Raw genomic sequence first — 20,766 nt, 5'->3', positions numbered from 1 at the left:
AGTGTTAAATAAACAGTGCTTCAGCCCCCTCTGAATCCCTGTGTTGGTTATTGTATACATTCTGTAACAGCACTCAGAATAGATCTGAGCACCAGGGAGGCAGAAAGGTTTCAGAATTCCAATAAAGGCCTCAAATTAAAGACAGCCTGGTGCGAATTCCAGGAGAAAATTAAAGAGACCTCAAGCTTAAGTGACAGGTGACTTGCTTCTGTGTCACAACTGTCAGGGGATTTAGTGATAATATGGCAATATATTACAAAGGACTTTTCTTATTCCCCCCTTTAGGTTTCAAAATGAGGCATCTCTTCTTCCTGGTGCTGGGGGAAAATAAAAAAAAAAAAAGTAAGACAAAAATGAGGGATAAAAAGCTAGGTGCATAATTTCCAAAGTGTGAGGTCAGTGCAAGAGATATAAATATTAAAAAAAAAAAGCAAATGGCAGGAAACATAATGTCCCTGAAAAACAGCTTCTCCCCTCCTCCCATCTCCACTTTGTCTTTTATCCCCTTCAGACCCTTGAGACAGAACTCATTTTAAAATTGCACCCTAATGGGCATGAAAAAACCCTGTGTTTGATTCCTGTCTTCCAGGGAGATTCAGCTAAAAAACAAAAAAAAAAAACCCACCCAAATAATAATAAAAAAAAAAAAAATCTAAATTTAAAACTGACTCAGAGGCAAACTGTGAAAATAAAACCTGCCCATGACTGAGTGTCTGGACAGATCAAATAAATCAGTGCTACTGGAGGGGCATGGAAGCCATTCCATGTGCTTTACTCACACAGGCAAGCTTTAATCCTGGTTTGGATGAACAGGACAATTAATTTGAGACCTTACACATTTTTCAAAGACCCCGAAGATAAAAGCCTACCCCAGAGGTTTGCTTGATCTGCATCCCCATCCCTCTGCTAAACAAGCAGCACTGTTGCCATCATGGAGAAACAGTGGGATAGGAGAACTTTTTCTGCTTTGTGATTCCTTAAAAAACCTGTTCTGGCAGATCCCAAACCAGTGGCATAATGAGTGTGGACAATAACATTATTTGTAAGCTAAAAGAAGAAATGCAAGAGAAAAAAGTCAAAGTGTAATGTTATTTAAACAGTTTGAGACATCAGGGTAACTCCCAAAAATGCCAACTCCACCAGGAAAAGATTAATGGATTTCTGTCAGAAAAAGGAAACTTCCAGTAATGAAGATGGCAGGTTTTAGGTTTGAGAGGTTGGGATAAGTACTGAAAACTTCTGATTTAATTAAGAGAACATGATAATGGAAAAAAAAAAATAAAATTGAACCACAGTAAGACTAGACTGAGGTAGAAAAGTTCATTCTTAAAAAAGGAAAAAAAAAAAAGAAAGATGGGGAAACCCACCAAAAAGCCTGGCTCTAACATCTCCTGCTTCCATTATACTTCAAAACAAAATGAAGGATTTTGTTTTAATAACAACTTTTTACTAACCTCCACACACCTTCTCTAGAACTCACCAAGTCCCCCTTGCCCCCCTCCATAAAAGTTGAAAGATCAAATTTATTCTCTTTGTAGCCAGGTGAACATTCACACGCCCAGACATAGCCACATATATATTTCATATACCTAAATATAAAATATACATTTTACAGGCACTTCAGCTTGCTCCCTGGCTGCACACAGAAGCCCAAAAAATACATGTTCCAATGTGGTACTTATAATGGACTTGAGTTGAGGCAATGAGAACTGAAGAGCATCATAATGAGGTTCCTGTGTGCAGGACTATAATATATACATGACTCAGAGCACAGAGAGTGAGAGCAGAGCTGAACCTCCTTCCAATGGCAACATCCCAACAGGATCAGGTTCAGCTCCTCCTGACACCTCCTCAATCCCCCCTGTCCCACTGCACTCTCAGCTTGCTGTACTGTCCATGTGGCAAATTTAGGGAATTTAACAGAGATTAACTCTCCTGAAAATTGGGAAATGCCCCTGCAGCTTCTGAGCTGACCACTCAGAGCCTCCACGGCAATATAAACGTGGAGCTATCAAACACAACAAGTCCTTGATTGCATTGATATGTTTTTCAAGTCATTCCTGAAGGAGTCTGTTTCATATTGACAGAACTGCTGTGATTCCACCCCCTTTAAATGATACAGAGTTTCTCCCAGGAAGAGAAACTCTTTTCTTAAATCCTAGTTCTTTCAGATTGAGTCACATAAAAACTGGTTATTCTGTATTTCTAAATTCCTGAGAGAGATTAAAAACCATCCTACAACCACAGTGGATGGATCTCAGCTCCAGTGAAGTCAACAGCAAAATCCCACTTGCTTTGATGTCATTGGGAAAAGAGGAATTTAATCCCACCTTTGAAAGCAAAAGGAACCAAGTCCTTCTGTGCAGCACCTGGCACTGCCCAAACCAGCAACTGCTCCTTTCAAAGAGGGGCTGGGTTTAGAGCTCTTTGGAAAGGAAAGGAAGAAAGCCAAAAGATGTGTATTTAAAAAAATTCTCTGCTTAAATGTGTAGAGTATTTGACAATTTGGAAGCATGGTAGAAATACCAAACAGGCTTGGTTAGGTTTTTGTTGCTAAAAAGGGTTTTTTTCCTGCTGCTTTTCAAAACTTAAATTGAAATTGCCTGGAACAAAACATGTTTTCTTTTTTCCCACTTCCCATGAAATAACATTTGTCCGCATATCTGGAACAGTGTATATTCTGTCCCATGTCAGTAACAAATTTAAAGTACAATTTTGGAATTATTGAAAAAGTCTTCAAAGGAAATCTGAAGTCACTCTCCCTATAAGCACATTTGGGACAAAAGGAAAGTATTTATACACGGAACTATTTAAAATAATTTCTGCACTAACAAAGCACAACTTTGTTACAAGGCGATATCCTCGGCATGACCCATTTAAAACACAGGCATTACAGGCTGATTTCAGCCAAAACCAGTGGTGGGAGAGAGCTTTAAATAGAGCTGCATCTCAGCTGAGCTCAGACCTGGCTGTGTGTGAGTGCAGAACACTGAACATCTTTCCCAGGCCGTGTTTCCCAGGAACACCAGGGCTCCACCAGCCAGCACCGGGAACGAGGCGCCTCAGACACGGGGTAACAAAGGCACAGGCAGGCAAAACAGCAACAAGAGGGAAAAAAAGAGTGTGTGCTGCATCATGCCTGACACATTCTTGACTTCCATTCAAAATGCAGGTTCTTGCAGGATTTAATTTGCCAGAGCGCAGCAATGCCCGAGACATCAATTGCAAATGAGTGAATTCTGTGAATTAGCAACTTGAAGGCAGACCCAAAGCTTGCCCAAGTCAATAAAAAGGTGCCTGTCAACCCAGGGAGCTTTGTTTCAGGCTCCAAGTAAATAGAGATGATAAAAACCCTGATGTAACACATCACCCAATGCATTTTCTTCATTTCTTCAGAGAAGTTTAGAGCCATTTGTCATCTCCAACAGTATTTTAGTGCAGAAACACAGGAAAAACAGGAACATTGTGAGGGAAGAAACACAGAGCTTTTGCATCCAGAAACCTTCCCTGCCTGTTACAAAGATATTTGCTGAAGAGTTAGCAAACAACTGCTTTCTGGGAACAACAAAAGATTGAAAAATTGTGATATAAGGTAGTTCTATAATTATTTACACTGTCTGACATCATGGATGTAAAGGCAGACACTGAGGCGGGAACACTTGTGATGTTGGACTGGCAAGTGAAAACTGGAGCAATTCCAAAGCAGCAGAGGAACTCACCTTGCGTCCTGGTCTGTGCACCTTGAAGCGATCATCTTTCATCAGGGTGGCCAACACCTTCTCCATCTTCAGCTCTGAAACACTGAGGCAACAAAGACAAAAAATTACTGCTTCTCCTGCTTTGAAACACAGCCTGGAGTGAGTCACAGACTGGTAATGGAGAGCAAAACAATTGAGATTCACAGTTTAGCTTGGGAATTTATTCCTGAAATACACAAGGTCTCAGCCCAGACACTCCCTCATCACCCCTGGAAGTGGAACTACTCTAAAATCCAAACCCCTGCTTTCAGTGGCACAGAGACACAGTTTCACCCACAATTTTGTCACTGTTTTAAGTCAACAACGCACACACACTCCGATTCTAGCAGAGCATCAAAATAACTGAGGGTGCACTTTCCACTCACTGAAAGTCTCCTTGGCTCTCAACCAAGAGGAACTGATTAAAGAAATAAATTGGATTATACTTCCACTATTTTCATAATTTTTCTTTCCTTGCACTGAGAAGCACCAGAACAATTAGGAAGCACCTGGTTGTTCTTTTCACCAAAAGAAACTCAAGATAGAGCTGAAGCAGCTCATAACATTAATGCTTCTTGTATATTTTTTTTGGTAACTATAAAGAATAAGATCTGCAACCTCCACCTTGAACCCAGGGGTTGTCCAACATTTCTTTTTTCACTCAATGGCACGGGCAGGAGCAGAATGTTGGTTGTGTAACTGCGAGAAAGAGACTGACTGAGGCAGCCACAGGCTGGAAACACCTGCTCCACTTTGTTTGCTACTCCTGCCACATCTTGTCTCCTCCAGTTTAGATCCCAGAGTCCCTGGAATGAGACACAGTGCTTAACCCTCACTCAAAGGATGGTACTTTCATGTTTACACATGAATAATGACCACACTCACAACACCAAAGAGCTGAAACTAAAGCTGTGTGAAGACACAGCTCCTTCCTCTCATAGTCACTCAAGCTCAGAGGGCAACAACAAAACCCCAAGGAACTTTCCCCATCAGCCAATTTCCCTGCAGCTTCCATCCCTCTGGTCACATTTCTTTCTTTCCCACAGGATCCTGTGTGATTCCAGCTCCTTGCTACCTCACTCAGGTCGGAGCTCACAGGCACTTCCCAATGGACAAACTCACCTCCAGTTCATTTCTAGCCTCAAAAGCCACCTCTGACACCAGACACACAGCTTGATTTCCTTTCCTGCTCTGAGAACTCACCTCCCCTCTCATCTGAAGTGCAAAGCCAAAGCCCAACCCATTAGGGACTCCACAGCATTTTTTTTTAAATACAGGAGACTCATTCAGCTGTCCTAGCCAGGCTTCACACTGGGCATTTATTTTCATTCTGTCGACTCACATTCCTCCTGTAGGCTCAACCAGATGATTTATTCTCCAGTCCTGCTTGCATGACACTGCTGGGTCCTGCTATGGCCCAGATATGGAAATGCTTAGAAACCTGCTCCATTTCCAAGTGAGCAGTCCTGCTTAAAGGTGCATTTACAGGACACTAGAAATTCTTTGTCCTCTTTAACACTGTCTTAAGGGGCGCACACACCCCAGGTGACAGCACAGGAACAGCTGTGCAGCTCCAGGCCATTAATATTACAGCTGCATCCAAACTGGGTCCCATTTCCAAGGGAATTACTCAGACCATAAAAGCTGATGTCTGTGGGCCCAGATTTTCAGTAATGGGCAAAGGTCATGTCTAGAAAAGAAGCCAAGTAGTTCACTTGGGACTAAACCAATCTAAGGAAGACAGAGATCTTTGGGGTCCAACAGTTCTGAGATTCCTGAATCCCAGCTGGTCAGAAAGCTGCCTGTGGTTTCTGAAAGGAAGCATTGCTGGTATTTTTCAATTTGTAAAGTACAGAAAGAAATTATAACAACAAGGATATCTTCTTTTCACTCCAAGCTCTCTACCATCTGGCTAGCAGGAATGGATGAATTTCTGTCACAGTGTTTGACAGGATATTGTGATCCTCACCTGCTCCCCATCCTTCCCAGCTAAAGCAACAAACACCTTTACTTTTGCAACCTCCCTTTTCAGCCTCAGCCAACTCAGCATCACAGCATAAGGCAAGGAGAAGGTGCAGAGGAACAGCCATCCAGCCTGGAAGGGACGGGCCAGAGTGGCCACAGGACATCCTACAAGGGAGAGCAGCCCCATCATGTGCAGCTGGGCCACCCCATGCACAGATTCCTTCACAGAGGATGCAGAAACAGGCAGGGCAGCGATGGGGGAGAAAGGGAAATGGAGCATAAAATGACAACTGAGGGTTCCTCTGTCTGGTTTTGAAAAGTATAACAGCAAATTAAAACATAAATGGTAACCACTTAAGCAAGAGGAAAGCAGACCTCCCCCTTCCCCCTGCAAAGGTTGCTTTGACACGGCTATGAATGAAAATGTCAAACCTTTGACATTGATTTGTCGGAGTTGGGTCCTCCCCTCCCCTGGCTTGTCGCCAGCAACAGATCCCTGAACTGGGTTCACAGCAGGGAGCAGGGAGGGGAACAGCACAACCCCCGAGCAGGGAGGGAAATGACTGGAGCAGGGAGGGAAACGACTCGTGCCTTCACGGTGATGCCTCCTCCTTTATAAATTAGTTAGGCTGCTGTTAGCAGATAAAGAAATTATCTGATAGCTGTCGAGGCAGGCGCTGCGAGATTGCAGCTGAAGGGGCTAGAAGAGACATAAAGGAAAAAAAAACCAAACCAAAACCTTGCATTTCTTCTGCTTGTTGCCTCCTCCCTTTGAAGGGAAATCTGTTAGTTTTGCTTGGAGCTGAGACAGAACATTTTGGAGTCTATCTTTTTTTTTTTTTTTTAAGAGGGAATGGAGAGAAAACATGAGTGTGCACGTGCCTGCACATCCACATTTACAGCTGGGCAGAGCCGCCACAACTTCCAGGCACACAAAGCCCAACCTGAAAGTTGCAGAGAGAGGAGGCAGCTTTGCTGAGCCCCAACAGGAATTAGTGATCTCAGCAGAGCCAAAGTGAGATCGTTTTGGCAAAGGCTAACGCTGCTTTTCCACACTGGAAGCCAAGGAGAGGCTTCAGGTACCGGTGAAAATTAATTGCAAGCGATTTCCAATTTCAAAGGCAGTCATCTCTAATTCCGAAGTGGATTTTCATCCAGGAACAAAGCCACGTCTGCTCTCATTACTTCCGACTCTCAACATTCCTGGACTTACTCCCATGCATGCTGGGGTGGGTGGAGGGGTTTAGGAAAAAACTCTGGGTCAGATCCTCATCCCCTGTAAACCAGCAGAGCATTGCTCATTTACACCAGCTGAAGGCTGCAGGGACACATCTCATGCTTTGTCTTCTTCAAAATACATATTTTATGAAGTATTTACATTTCAATAAACCCAGCGGGAACTTCATTTAAAAAAGGAAAAAAAAAAAACCCAACAAATTAAAAAAAAAAAAAGATTCACAACACACACTCATCCTCGACAAAAACCTGAGAGATTTAAAAATTAAGCTAGGAATGGGGGGAAAAAAAAAGCAAACTAAAGTAACTTGTGCAGACCAAGTCAGAGGGTACAAAGATTTAGGGTAAAGGAACAGAAATGAGCAGTGCTTAAGAGGCTCGGTGACAGTCCAACACACGCTGTCTTTCACCCTCACACTGAATTAAATTGTCAGGATTATCACCATAATGCTCTGTTTATGAAGGGTAACGGCAATTTGTGCTGATGGCACTTGCTGCCTTGAGCTTCAAGCTGCCTTCCTGCATCTTCTCAGTAATTCATCAGCTCCCTGCTCTCTCCCAGTGCCCCTTCTCCTCATCCTCCGTGTGGGAAGAGCAGAGAGGCCGGATTGCCCCGTGCCTGGCAGGCACTCGCTGCCTTCCCTCTGAGAATGGGGGTCAAGGAAGGTAAATTACACTCTTTTCTGACAAGTCCTTCATCTGCAGAATGTAAAACAAACAAGCAAAACAAGAAAAGGCAATCCCCAGCGTTGTCTGGCTCTGAAAAATAAATTCACATAAACCTCCCCCTGCTTATTCAGAGTCTTCAAGATCCTGAAGACCACGGCCAGCTCGACAACAGGTCTCCTTAGCAGAGGTAATTACCAGCCTGAGTGACACTTCCCCAAACTTGTTAAAAAACAACAACATTAGATAAAAGCATTAACAATTAAAATAAAAAGGAAGGAAATTTCCCTCTCCTTCCTCTAACACTACCAAAATATTATAAAATAGAAAAATAGAACTTTCTACTTGGAGTTAAAAATTCACAATTATGTGGGATTTCACCTTTAAATGTCAATGCTGTTTGTTACATGAAAAAAAACCCTGTCAGCTTAGCCTTCCATGTCTCGCTGGTGTCTGCTTAATAGATAGTTACCTGGGATGATGGATGGCTCTTTGTTAGACCACTAAATGGCTCACAGCCTAGAATAAGCCTGTATTTACTGCCAACATTTGTTTGTTTCAAGGATGCAAAACCAAATTCGATTCCAAGCAGCTCCACCCGACAGAAACACAAGAAATAAAAGGGAACTAATTTGTGCATGAGTGTACAGGGCTCCATCAACACTGCTACAACACTGGAGGGACTCTGCTGATGTTCTCAAACGCTGAGAGACAGCAGAGCAGGGAGCAAGGGGAGGCACAAACACCCAGCTGGCTGCTGAGGAGGCTGGAGATCCTGCCTAGAGATGCTGAGCAGCCAGTTGTGGGTTTTCTCTACAAAAAGACCATTGTGCAAGCAGAGCTGGACTAAAATCTCATCATGTGTCAGCCATCAGGTACCTGACTGCACACTGGCCTGGTTCTTACTGAGCCTGGCTTGCTCTCCTTGCTGCTACTCCCAAGTCCAAGCCAGAGCCAGGTAGGCTTGGAAGCGCGCCCCACTTTGGGTCTGCAGAGTCCACCCTCCCTTTTTGCCTACCAGGACCACACTGGGCTCTCACCACTTGCCAAAGCCTCTCCTGTTCCTGTCACAAGCCACTTAAACAACACATCTTGGTCAACCAACTGCAGATATGACCCACAGCTCCCCAGCAGGTCTCTCCCAGAGGGCCAGCACAGTCTCTGACAATATGGTGCCATGCAGGCAGAGGGCCAGGGACCATCTGACAGGCTCGTTTGACTTGTGATCTCCACACAGTCACAAGATTTGTCATAGATTTGAACCCAGGGCCAGAGAGAAAACAATGGAGTGCAAAGGATCTCCGACTATCCCTGCCCCTCACCACACACACTCACTCATGCACAACCTGTCAGGCTGATGATTTTCACACACTTCCCTCTTCTCCTTTTGCTAGTCTGGGGCCAGGCCTGGATCACGAGAATTAATAAATTCTTATTAAAACCTGCACGAGACACAGTCCCGCTGAAAGTGCCACGGAAGGTTAATTAGCAAGGATGAGCTGAAACTTTTGTTGGCGTTTCTGACTCACTTAATCTTGTGAGAAGCCAGCAAGCTGACATATTCTGCCTCTGAAGGAGCCAGCACGAGCAGGCTGCTCCCGCGGCAGCCGATGCGCGCCGTCCTCCCGATCCGGTGGATGTATTCCGCAGGTGAAGCCGGAGCGTTGTACTTCAGGAAGGGGAAAAGAGCAATTAACAGGATGTTAATTAGAATGCACACACCCAGCCCGCTCACCTGGAACAAAAGGCACACCCCACGCTGCACCTCGCTGCACCTCCCGAGGAATTGGGCTGTTTGTAACTCGCCTCATCCCCGGAACCATCACTCAGCCCCTCAGCCGCGGCGGGTTTTTGACATGTGGATGTGACATGTTGGCCAACTTTCAGATAATAGGACAGTTTCCCCATCTCAGTGTCTCTCTCTCTGCCTTTTACATTTTATTTCTATACAGAAACCCGTTTGCTTCCCCTAAAAAAAAAATCAAATCTAATCAAATCTCACACCAAAGAGCGCCCAGGACTGCCCACATGGAGCAGGGAGCTGCCTGTTCTGTATTTGGGAGAAAAACCACAAAACATAAAACAACGGATGCCAATTTGGAATTGGGCTAAATTGCTTTGTTTGGATTAAAGCAAATCATAGCTGGTTACAGGGAAGAATAAATCTAAGAGAGAGGAGGGAGTGCTTTCAGCAGTCTATGATACAGGTAGCAACTATCTTTCCCTGTCCAACTACCAGACACCATGAAAATGTTCCTTAAAGACCCCCCAAATTTAGCACTGCCTCTCATTTACCTCACTGGGAATCAAAACTGCCCAGCCATTTGCAAGATCTGATAAAGGGTGACACATTTCCCACTCTTTAACCTCCCCCTATTCTTTCCCCCCGCTTCCTCTCTTTCCTGGAAAAAATGAACAAGCACAGAGATACTGCTCAGAAATGAGCCCTCAGCAGTTTAACTGGAAAAAACCCAACAACCAAAGCCCACTCTAGTGTTTATACCTGTGCCCTCTGGCAAAGTTTCTACTGGCTAGAGGTGTGAGTAAGATGCTGTGAGCAATCTAATTGCTCCCTGCAGGTCCTTGCTCTTGGACACAGCTCTCAGGACAGCTGAGATTTCGCCTTCTGGACACACAGAAGTCTCCCAGGGCTTTAGGTAATTTGCACTGCGTTCTAACACTGGCAACTATATCTTTGGTTAAATTATATTAATATACAGATCTGGGAATTAAAGACTTCACTTCCACAGCCTTCATCGACTAGCTAGCTGCTACAATATCATTCTTTTTTTAAAAAACACAAAAATCAAATCAAATTTGTTACCTGAAGGGATGAGGTAGAAATTAAAAAGCTTTGTTGAGGCTCTGTGCCCTGTTCCTTTTACCCAGGTGTCGCCTGATACATGTGAATCTCTGGATCAGTTTTTCCTCTATTCGACTAACCTTTTTTTAATTATAAATCTTTTATAGAAATGAAATCTGTCTCATGCTCTCAGCCTCCTCTTTGAAACGACAGGCTGCTATTTTTAAGGTTCAATCCATCTTCCTTTGTTTCTATTTTTTTTTTCCCTAGGACTGTACTTCTGTCAACAGCAATGCAGCAGTGTGGGGTTTTGTTGGGCTTGTTTTCTTCAGGGAAAATCTGAACCATGCAGTTCTGCTGGAAGCTGGATGCCTGCAGCTACTCAGCCCCAACCCAGCCAAGCCTTACTCAAAACACTCAGGTCACTGCACTGACGCTACTGGGCTACTCAATGTTTAACATTAGGAATTAACTTAAACTCCTCATGGAACTGCCTCCCCAGCAAGCTCAGGAAAACAGGAACAGAACTGCAAGAGATAGCCAGGATTTCACAAAATCTGGCTTCCTGGGTGGGGAAATGGAGGGTGCTTCATCTCCAGCCAGGAGAAACTCTGATAACATCAGTTATTAAAGAAAAAAACAGACCAAGGCTATCCTAGCAATGCTTTATCCTAGCAAAACCCAGAGTCCCAGTCCTGCAGTCAGGAACTTGTGGGTCTCCCACACCTGTAGGCATCAGCACCAAGACCAGCAAACTGCAGGAAGGTTCTGGACTGGGAAGGGATTTAATCTGTGCAGGGCTGCAGTTAACACAAACAGAGCAAACCCACCTGTACAATCCAGGTCACTTGAGGCAGGTCCAGCCCCCGTGCTGCTACATCCTTTAAAATGAATAAGGAAATCACTTTAGTAAAAATCCTTTGGAGGAATCAGCAGAGTGAGGAGTCTTCTGGGATGCCAACTATGCCTGAAAGCAACTGGCTATGGAAGTAGGAATTTTATGTGTCTAATTTGGGGAGAGATGGACTGAAGGTCAGAAATAACATTGAGATTTTAAAATTTAAGGATTGTTGGCAGCCAAAAATGCAATGCAATCAAAAATGAAATCAAAAATGCTCCACTACTATGGCCCAAAGCCTGGAGGACACAAACACCTATTTCAGGATGGTGGTGTTGAATTACAGCATTTTGCTACAGCCCACTGTGTAAATGGTAGTGATACCTTTGGCTCTTCAGTTTGTTTCACTGATGAAAAGAGATCTGCTCATGAGCACCTACCACCCAAACACAGAGAGGTAGAATTAAATCTCTGAAAGGCAGCACTAGTTCTGAGCACACCTTTATCCACAGCAAATCTAAGTACTAAAATCAGGCTGCTTATGATGAAAAGGGAAAAAAACCCATAAAGGCCAATGGTCAAGAATCCCTGGCCTTGGGTGGAACGTCCAAGGATACACTGATCTCTACCTACAAATAATTACTTGTTTCCTAGGTGATGGTCTGAAGTTGAGGAGCAGATGACTTGCAGGTCATCTGGCCCTAAAATAAAAGGCAAATAAACAATTTAGCACAATCTGCAGGAAGCTGGAGCACAGCTTGAGGAGAGGGGACTTCAGCTATGCCTTAGATTTGCACCAGTCTGGCTTTGATTTGGAGAAACAAAATGCAGCTACGAAGAAAAGAGTCTGAAGCTGCTGTCAAGGTGTTATCTGATGCGTCAGCTGGTGAGAAACACCATCAACTTGGAGAAGGACTTGAATGAGACCCTTTAGTTATCCACAGCCAGATATCTCCAAAAACATAGCCCCTTCTGAGAGAAAAGAGAGTTTAAATGCTACCCAAAACAGAGAGCGCAAACACATTTCAATCTCCCTCTTGATTTTCTGTTCATTAGTAATGTCCTCACATACTCCTTGGATTTTACATTCACCAGGCGCAATAGCAGAGCAGGTGTGCAGATTTAAGTCTGTTAGGAAATGTTTTGCAACACATGTATCTTTTAGCTAGTTGCAAAATAGAATATATTAAGGACGTAAGCAGGAGCTTAATGTACTAAAAATGTGTCAGCCACCCACTGAAGTGTTTTCATGCAACTCCCACACACGCTAAAAGAATGGGAAACTGATGTTTTGGCAGCAAAGGCCTTCCCATAAGCACTAACCAGGCTGTTTTGTGGCTCCGGGTGCAGTAAAAGAGGAGCCACTTTCCACAGCGCCCACTCCGAAATAACGCACGCTCGCGCTCCAACACGCTCATTAAGGAGTGACTTGTTCCCAGAGTCAGAATGAACAGATGTACAAAAAGCCATTTAAAGGAGGTTGGAGAAAATAAATCAAGGGGAGCTGGGAAGCGTGTACAGCAGTTACCAGGATAACAAGACTATAAACTCTGCAGCACGATCAGACGGGAACGCTGACGGCTGATTCCGAGCTGGCTGGCTCTGTTCTTCCACCAAAGCTGACAAGGCTTTGGTCTTTTCCCTTCCTGTGCTCTTCCTCACACCCAGCAGCTGGGGAAAGGATGTCTGAGGAGAGGGCTCTGACCTTGGCACAGGGCAGTTTCCCCAAAATAAACCAACAACCAAGACAGCCCTATGGTCTGGAGCACCTCTAATATGAGGAGTGGACAGCACAGGCAGGAGCCATCCCTCTCATCCACCCAGATTCTTTCCCTACTCTTCCAAGATAATTTTCTCAACATTTCCCAGCATTTTCATGTGCATTTGCCCAAGTTGAAAAGGTTCACTAAAAGCCTCATAAACAGCCAGGGAGGACATTTTAGGAGAAGGCTTTCTCCCATCACCAGCCTTGCATTCACGATCGTTTTCACAGTGCCACCAACTCCACTCAGTTGTTACTGACACACAGCAGCAGCTGCTCTCCTGGGATTTCCCTTGGCTCTCTTTCACAAGTCTCTTGGGATTTACTGGTAATTGGAGTGTTTTGCAAACTCTGAAAGATTCCTCAGTATCAGTCCACCTGTGTCTCCTCAAGCTCCTTTTCCTCAAAGACCCAGGTAGAGAGCAGCAAGGTAGGACTAGGGTAAAAGTTTGAGTTGATGTGCTTTCCTCTGCTGGCAGGGCCTATGAGTTTCAACTTCTCAGAATTTTAGAAAAATATTTGTGGGGCACCTTTCCAGGAGAGAGAACACAGCTCAAACAACAACAATCCAGTTTTACATTTATTCCACACACAGAAGCACTAACCTGCTGCCAATACTCTTTCAAGAAGCCCAAGAGATTTCCAGTGTACCACTCTCCCTCTTTTCCACTGCCTCAGATGGCACTGCCCCTTCCATGTGTGACCTCACACCACCATTCCTTAATTACAGGGAAATCAAGGATATGACACCTTGGCAGGTCGCTGCTGCCTCCTCTCCATGGGCAATGGAAGGGCCAGTTCTTCAGTGACCAACACATGGGAGCAAAAAACCAAAAAACAAACCTACACCAGTGCCAGTTTAAACGATAACCTGAAGCCTTAACCACGTTCCTGCCCTGATCCCAACTGCAAGGCACACAAGGGCACAGGATTAAGGAACAATCCACCTGAGGGATGCTATAAAAGCTGAAATTTCTGCTTTGAACAATTCATGTTACCAGCACGGGCTTGTGGTTGGGAGTGGGTCCAAGAGAATGGGGTACAGAGAATGGGGTACAGGGGGTGGGTGCCAGGGAATGGAGGGCAAAAAGGTCACACTGAAAATGAGTCCTGTCACTGCAGAAGATCAGAACCAACAGGGCCACTAAAGTTTTGCAAGGGCCTTGGTTTGCTCAGTCCCTCTCACACAATCTAATTAGGGCAAAGGAAATTGCTAAAGTTGCTTTTGAAAGACACTCAATGGTGAGGTCTTGAAGGCCCTGAGCTTGACAATTGGCTGCCTACATGAGGCCTAGAAGTACAGATGGAAGGCAGCTTGCTCAGGTGCCAGGCTGTCAGTTGGATTAAAATGACTCATTTATTTACCAAAGAACCTCACAAAGTGCTTTAGCTAACAGGCAGAGAGGGCCTAACGGCTCTCCAAGCTGGGGAAGAAGCTCTCGCGCCTTCCCGGCCTGCCAAAAGTCATTACAGCCGAGTGTGGAAAGCCATCAGCAGGGTAGAGACCCCCGTCGGCAGGGTGACAGATTGGGCTGCGTAATCAGAGGAGGAAGGGGAGAGCACAGAAGCTGTCAGAGGCGAAAGCTCTTGGCTGGGGCCGCCAGAAAACTGGCAAGATGAGTTAGCGTGACTGAGTAAACAGCAAACAATCTCCAAATGATCTTTCCTCCCTCCCTGGAAGAGATGAACTTGTTTAAAAGGCACATCCCAAAGGAAGCCGCAAAGAACTTTCAGTGAAGGAGAGAGAAATAAATCTGGATGAGACCCTCTGAGATACATGGCCTTTCTTTATTTTCTTGTCTGCCAGCTTATATTGTCTGGCAAAAATATTTTATGGGCTATATTAATATACATATGACATAGAGCAAATTAATAAAAGGAACAGCAGGTCCCATTGCTTACTAGAGCGGAAAGATGGGTGGAGAACATGGCATAAGGGACAAGGGAAGGACGGCAACATTATTTGTGTTGCTCTTTTGTGAGCCAGGTTTCAAAATTTTGTGGGCACAAAACACGATTTCACAGTGAAAAGAACAGAACCACCTTTCTACAGATTTTTTTTTTTCTGATATGGAGAAGAGTGTCAGAAAAAGCAATGCCCTTAGAGGCAGGAGGTGGTCACAGAGCCTGGCTGCCCTTTGGACATCTGCGTTGGGGAGGCACCTGTAATGTGGGACTGGTGCAAAGTGTATCTCTATATTAAGGTGTCCATATGGTCCCCATTACTGTGGTAACAGGCCACCTCCTGCTTTCAATGCATTTGTCCTCCCAACATCTCTGTAAGATGGAACTGTGCTACTTTCCCCATTTTACAGATGGGGAGTTGAAGCACAGGGAGATTTTGGACTCAAGACACACAACTCACTGTGCTTAACGTGCTGACCGTGTGCCAGCTGAGCCAGAGTCACCAGCACCGGCAGGAGCTGCATCCCTGCCTTGCAGGAAATGCAAAGCAGCTTAGATTGAAAAGGAGGAGGGTTACAATAAATGTGTTACCTTACACCACCCTCGTCATGGCAATCCAGGTTACTCCACATTATCTCCCATTTATGACCATTACCCCCCACTTCTGACATATCAGGAGCAAACACACAGCTATTGCTGCTCAACTGACGTGTGGCTATTTGCCTTGTCACCCCAATTCCATGTTCACCTGTCTGTGGCACAGCAAGAAATCAAAACACATCTCCAGTGTCTCAAGAGGGGAATCCCATCCACCGAGATTTCTTCATCCAAATTCTCCCTACCTTGTCAACAGTTGCTCATTTCCTGACAGATTTTTCCTGTCACAGGCTGCATTTTCCCTTCAAACCTTCTCACCCAGGAATTGCTAGCCTAGTGATTGCAATTGTTTTGCTTCCTCTTTGTCTAAAATTGAGCATTTATTACCTTCCTTCCAAACCCATTAAATTGGAATTTCAAAAACAAGATACGTACCCGACGTTTCTCAGTTATGTGCATCAAGGATAACAAAGTTTAGCTATTTATTTTTCAGAATTTACCAAACACTTTTTATCTTCAAAACAATCTACGCCACTGAAAGATTTAAGCTCTACTCTCCTCCCTAGTTCTGACACTCAAGTATTACCTCTGTATACAAGGGAACTGAGTTACAGTTCCACTTATGCATTGCAAAGATGCATTTTGACCTTGATCAAACCACTGAAAGGTTGTACACACAAAGCAGGACCAGAAGGTAACAAGTAGAATTTTACAGGTGACATAATAAATAATTTGGCAATGGTAAAACAAACACTCCTATACACATGGCACTCATAACTTGAACTGTGGGCAGAAAAAGAAAAAAATTCAGCTCCTCACACTCTGAAAAAATTGCAACTGGTTTCCTTTAAGAATAACATGCAGAAGAACAGGAGTCATTTCAGAGCTGGAGAGGGTTTCTCAGCTCTAATTACTCCCGATCGCTGTAATTTACAGGTTTGCTGTGGGTAGAAATCGCCAAGATTCACACGTTTTCAGATCAACAGCTGCCACTATTAGAGAGCAAATCGTGCAGCCTTCTGCACCACTGCAGCAGCCTGTGGCCCTGGCAGGTCAGGAGTGAGAGGCAAAGGTGCCACCACAACCCAAGGGTGCCAGGAAACTTCAGCAGAGGACAAGAATTTCACCCTCAGCACCCTTGGAAGGAGCTTGAAGGGCACAAGGCAAGCAGCAGAGCATGTGCTTTTCCTTCTCTGGTTGGGCTCCCCTTCCCACCTCTGCAGGTGGTTGTTTTTAACCTTGGGGTAGTTATTAAGATGGGAAATAGCACATTCCATCCAGTTTTCCTGGCAGTTCTGGGGCACACTGCAAATCAGGATTGCATTCTACTGGCTGCATATAGGGGGCAAGGTTCCAGCTTCAAAGGAACAGATTTTTCCAGACATAAGACCAAGCAAAATACTTGGTGGCCTCTACTATAAGACATCCATTCTTCCTGTATATGGTAGCTCAGCAGAAGATCATGCTAATGGTTTGCAAAGAAGGCCCCAGTCCTTACTGAACATGTGAGATGCAGAAAAAGGACATGACTTTCCTCAAGGTCAGACAGTGAGCTGGAATTAGAGCTCAGTGCCAATTCCTCTGGTTACCCTTAGGGATCAGACAGGCCCATTAGTGTGGAGCTGCAAAGGGACTCCAAGTTACTCACAGTGCAAAGCAAGATGCCAGTCTTGGATTTTAGGAACTCCTGGAATACCTCTGTCCTTTCCTAGAAGATTGAAAAGGAAGAATTAAAAGACTGCTTATGCACACTACAATCAAACACAAAGCAAATTAGCTAAAGTAACAATTTAACTGTGTCTTGTTCACTGGATCATGTACAGATCCAAAAGCAAAGGAATTGGCCTTACAAGTGCCAGTCAGCCTCTTCCTGCAAATGGAAAAATCTGTGGCACACAGGTGTGGTCCCAGGAAGGAGGGCAGTGTCTGGGGAAGCCTGGATGCATTTGGGCAAATCAGAGCAGCCAACACCTCCATGGTTTGCACAGAAACAGAGCCTGTGTGTGCCAGCAAACAGGAACTGTTTGACATGGAGAGGGGATCCACAAAGGATTAGGCAGCACCAACAGAAGCACTGGCACACTTTATGGGCAAGACAGGCTTTTGTGGAAACAAGCAAAGCTGGACATGCTCACTGCTGTCTGTCCAGTCACACGGTGGGCAGGATAAGCCCATTTTGTTGACACAGTGATATAATCACATCACAAGAGATCAGCCTCATCATGTGCCCAATGGGGCATGCACACAGCCACTGCTCTGACTCTGGAATTACTGAGTGTCAGGGATGCTCAGCTACACAGTGAACTGCTGTGGCACAAGGCTTCAGAGTAACAGGGCAGGAGAGATGGCCAGAAATCCCTGCCCAAGGGGAAAGGAGGCTCCCTGCCATGCCTTTTGCATGTACTCGCAAAGGCCACCAATGGGGCTGATGACACTGGGATGGAGGCTGCTCCTTCCACCAGGGTCAGAGGCAGGTGCTCCCCAGCCTTGTCCCCATCTCTGCTCTGCACCATCATAACACCTGCAGCCCCCACTCCTTACATGAGCTCAGCCCCACAGGCAGGGCCAGCCACAGCACCCAGATCCCAAATTACCCCCCAGCAGTCTCTGAGCCATTAAAGGGAACAGCAGGAACTCAGGACAGCCCCTCAGCTCCCTTCAAAAGCCTCCTGCTTTGTCAGCCCCCAAACCTTCCCAAGCACATTCCAGTTATTTTAACTAACAGCTTTGGGGTGTGTTTTTTTTCCTTGATGAAAGCCACAAAAAATGACTTTACAACTCACATTACATCACAATGATATTTGCTATCCCTGAGCACCAATAATCAAAGTTCTCAGCAGAACTTGGTCTTCACTTGCCAATACCACCTCTGCACCTACACTCCCTTTCCTGCTCGCCTTCCAAAATATCCTTATTTCCATGTTTCAAGCCTTTCTCTGGAGTTCTGGCTAGGAGCTAAGTGTTACGTTGGTGATAGAGAAGAAACCTTACACACTTGACTCCCAGCTAGAGGTGCTGTTCTAGAAAAGAAGGGAAACTTGGGCCTTGCTGACACACTGAACCCTCTGCTGACAAAAATTAAAGAAGAGAGCACGCTGTATCTTGTTGACAATGACAGCAGCCGTGCTCAGCAGTACCATATGGGATCCACAATTTAGCTCCATTAATGCTCTTAATTTGAAGACATCAAGCACTAATTACACACTGGGTACTAAAAAGGCAAAACCCTTCCCCTGGTGCCAGCTACTTAGTGGTGTTCTGTTGGCTTAACAGCTGGTCAGGGTAGAGTTGGGCCAGACCAGGCCTGCTCACTTGCTCAGGCAGGCAGGTTGAGGAAAGGCCAGACTGCAGGGACAGCAAAGCACATGTTTCTGGTCTCCACAGGATGGGAATGAGTGAGAAAAACAATGGCTCTTCACCTCTTGCTTCAGAAGAGCTCTATTCATTTACCATCTCTGCTGTGCAGCTCAGAGTAGAGCAGCAGCTCTCTCCATCACAGACCAAGGGCAGGATCTGGGCCTGAACTTCCAAGAGAGGTCTCATAGTTATTGAGAGAAACTCTGCAGTGACAGTTCATCTGACACTCTCCTCCTGGCCTCTCAGGCCTCTGTAGCAAGGTCCAACCTCTCCAATAGGTCCAACACTATTTTGGGGTAATCACTGTTACAATGCTATTATTCCATCCCAGGGAAAACAGCAGTGTCTGTCAAGACACTGCTCGTCAAAACCAAAACCAAACTGCCCCAGCCTCATTTAATGGGGACAACTTATTATTACAACAGTAATAATGTTTTGGGGCTTGGATAAGGTTTTCCTTTGGCATAAAAGTCTGTCTTGACTGCATGAGAGAGAAACACAGACCCATAAATGGTTTAGTGCACCCACTGGGAATAGAGAATGGCGGCTCTGCCTGCTGAAATAACACATTTGCTTCTTCAGGTGTGTTTTTCAGATACAGTTACCAAGGTACTTTCCAGAAATGGGACAATATCCTTATTCTCATTAGCAGATGGAAGACTGAGGCCCCTAGAGGTGAAATGACTCTCTGTCCTCTCTTCTGCCCTCCTCCCCAAAATAGCTACATAATAAATCATAGGGAAAAAGGAATAAAACTGTGGATCCTGACATTCTGAGAGCGCTTACTTCCTGTTCCATGTCGCCGTGCAGACGTAGAAAATGTAAGCTCACAGAGGAGAGGGGTGAACGTCCAGGTTGTTCTGACTCTGGTCCCCCTGAAAGGACCTTTGCAAGGAGCTCGTGGTAGAATTCCACTTGTTCACAGCTGGAGAAAAAGATGATCATCTTGTGGCGCTTTTCAAACTGCAAGGACAAGAGAACTGCACATGACCACTTCCTCAAAGGCCTCTCCTAATTCCCAGATCATGAAAAGATCCAGGTGGTTTACACTTCTGGAGATATAATTATGTGGGAAAGGATTACAGAGTCTGACACCAAACAGAGAGCCCACAACAGAAGAATGAGTACACGCTGCACGGGGATCTCTCTGCCAGCATGAAAGACACAACAGCATCTCAGTTCTCTTGTCGTTCAAGATGCACTTCAAAGCCCTGGATCTAATCCATGCTATCCTCAACAGAGGAGCAGATAAAGGAGTTGGAAAGGCCAAAGGGCTACTTAGTAATATAAATGCAAACAGAGTCTCACCTTGCATTTCTGCAGGATAAAAGCTGCTAACGTGACAAGCCTCAGTTTGCTGGGGACCATCATGACATACTGCTGGAGTGTCTCTGGAACAGCAAAGTTTTCCTGCTCCATGCAGTTTGATGAACTGCTGGCTTTCCTATCTGTTTGTGCTGCTGTTTCAGGCACCTTCTGGATTTCATCTGCTATGGAAATGCTGACGGGGTCATTCAAGCTGATATCAGCCAGGCGTGTCACTCCTAAACCACAGAAATGAGAGACAGGTGAGGCCCAGTCTGGCCTGGGATGATGCACCCACAGAGAAAACCAAATGACACAATTGCAGTGAAAAGGAGTGGAGGGCAAGAACCCAGTGAGCCACCCTCAGACACTGACAGCATCTCCTCACAAACCTCAGCCTTTTTAAGGCTTACCAGGCTTAGCTGCTATGGACTCCACCAGAACCTTGACAAGACACTACTCCAGCTGACTGTGCTATTTTACACATTTTATGAATGTCTTTATGGACAGACAGCATTTGGCAGGCCTACTTTTAAATGTGTGGGGGAAAATCCCAGCAGATCTTCACTCTGTCAAGAGTGCAGGAGTCAGGAGG

General features: G+C 45.1%; 1 protein-coding gene across 2 annotated transcripts in view; it reads right to left on the bottom strand.

Annotated features, from left to right (window-relative positions):
• Positions 1-20,766, bottom strand: part of DDX31 (DEAD-box helicase 31) — a 43,257-nt gene that overhangs the window by 15,423 nt on the left and 7,068 nt on the right. For both annotated transcript variants that reach the window (XM_030961547.1, XM_030961546.1), the window contains exons 12-17: positions 20,175-20,410; positions 19,653-19,829; positions 17,158-17,217; positions 11,238-11,288; positions 9,134-9,273; positions 3,720-3,801 (exon numbers count right to left, since the gene is read on the bottom strand). In XM_030961547.1, the coding sequence (XP_030817407.1) occupies positions 3,720-3,801; positions 9,134-9,273; positions 11,238-11,288; positions 17,158-17,217; positions 19,653-19,829; positions 20,175-20,410 (746 nt within the window). The remainder of the gene's footprint in view (positions 1-3,719; positions 3,802-9,133; positions 9,274-11,237; positions 11,289-17,157; positions 17,218-19,652; positions 19,830-20,174; positions 20,411-20,766) is intronic.

Source organism: Camarhynchus parvulus, chromosome 17 (genome assembly GCF_901933205.1).
Source record: "Camarhynchus parvulus chromosome 17, STF_HiC, whole genome shotgun sequence".
NCBI lineage: Eukaryota > Metazoa > Chordata > Aves > Passeriformes > Thraupidae > Camarhynchus > Camarhynchus parvulus.
This window is presented reverse-complemented; position numbering and strand designations above follow the sequence as displayed.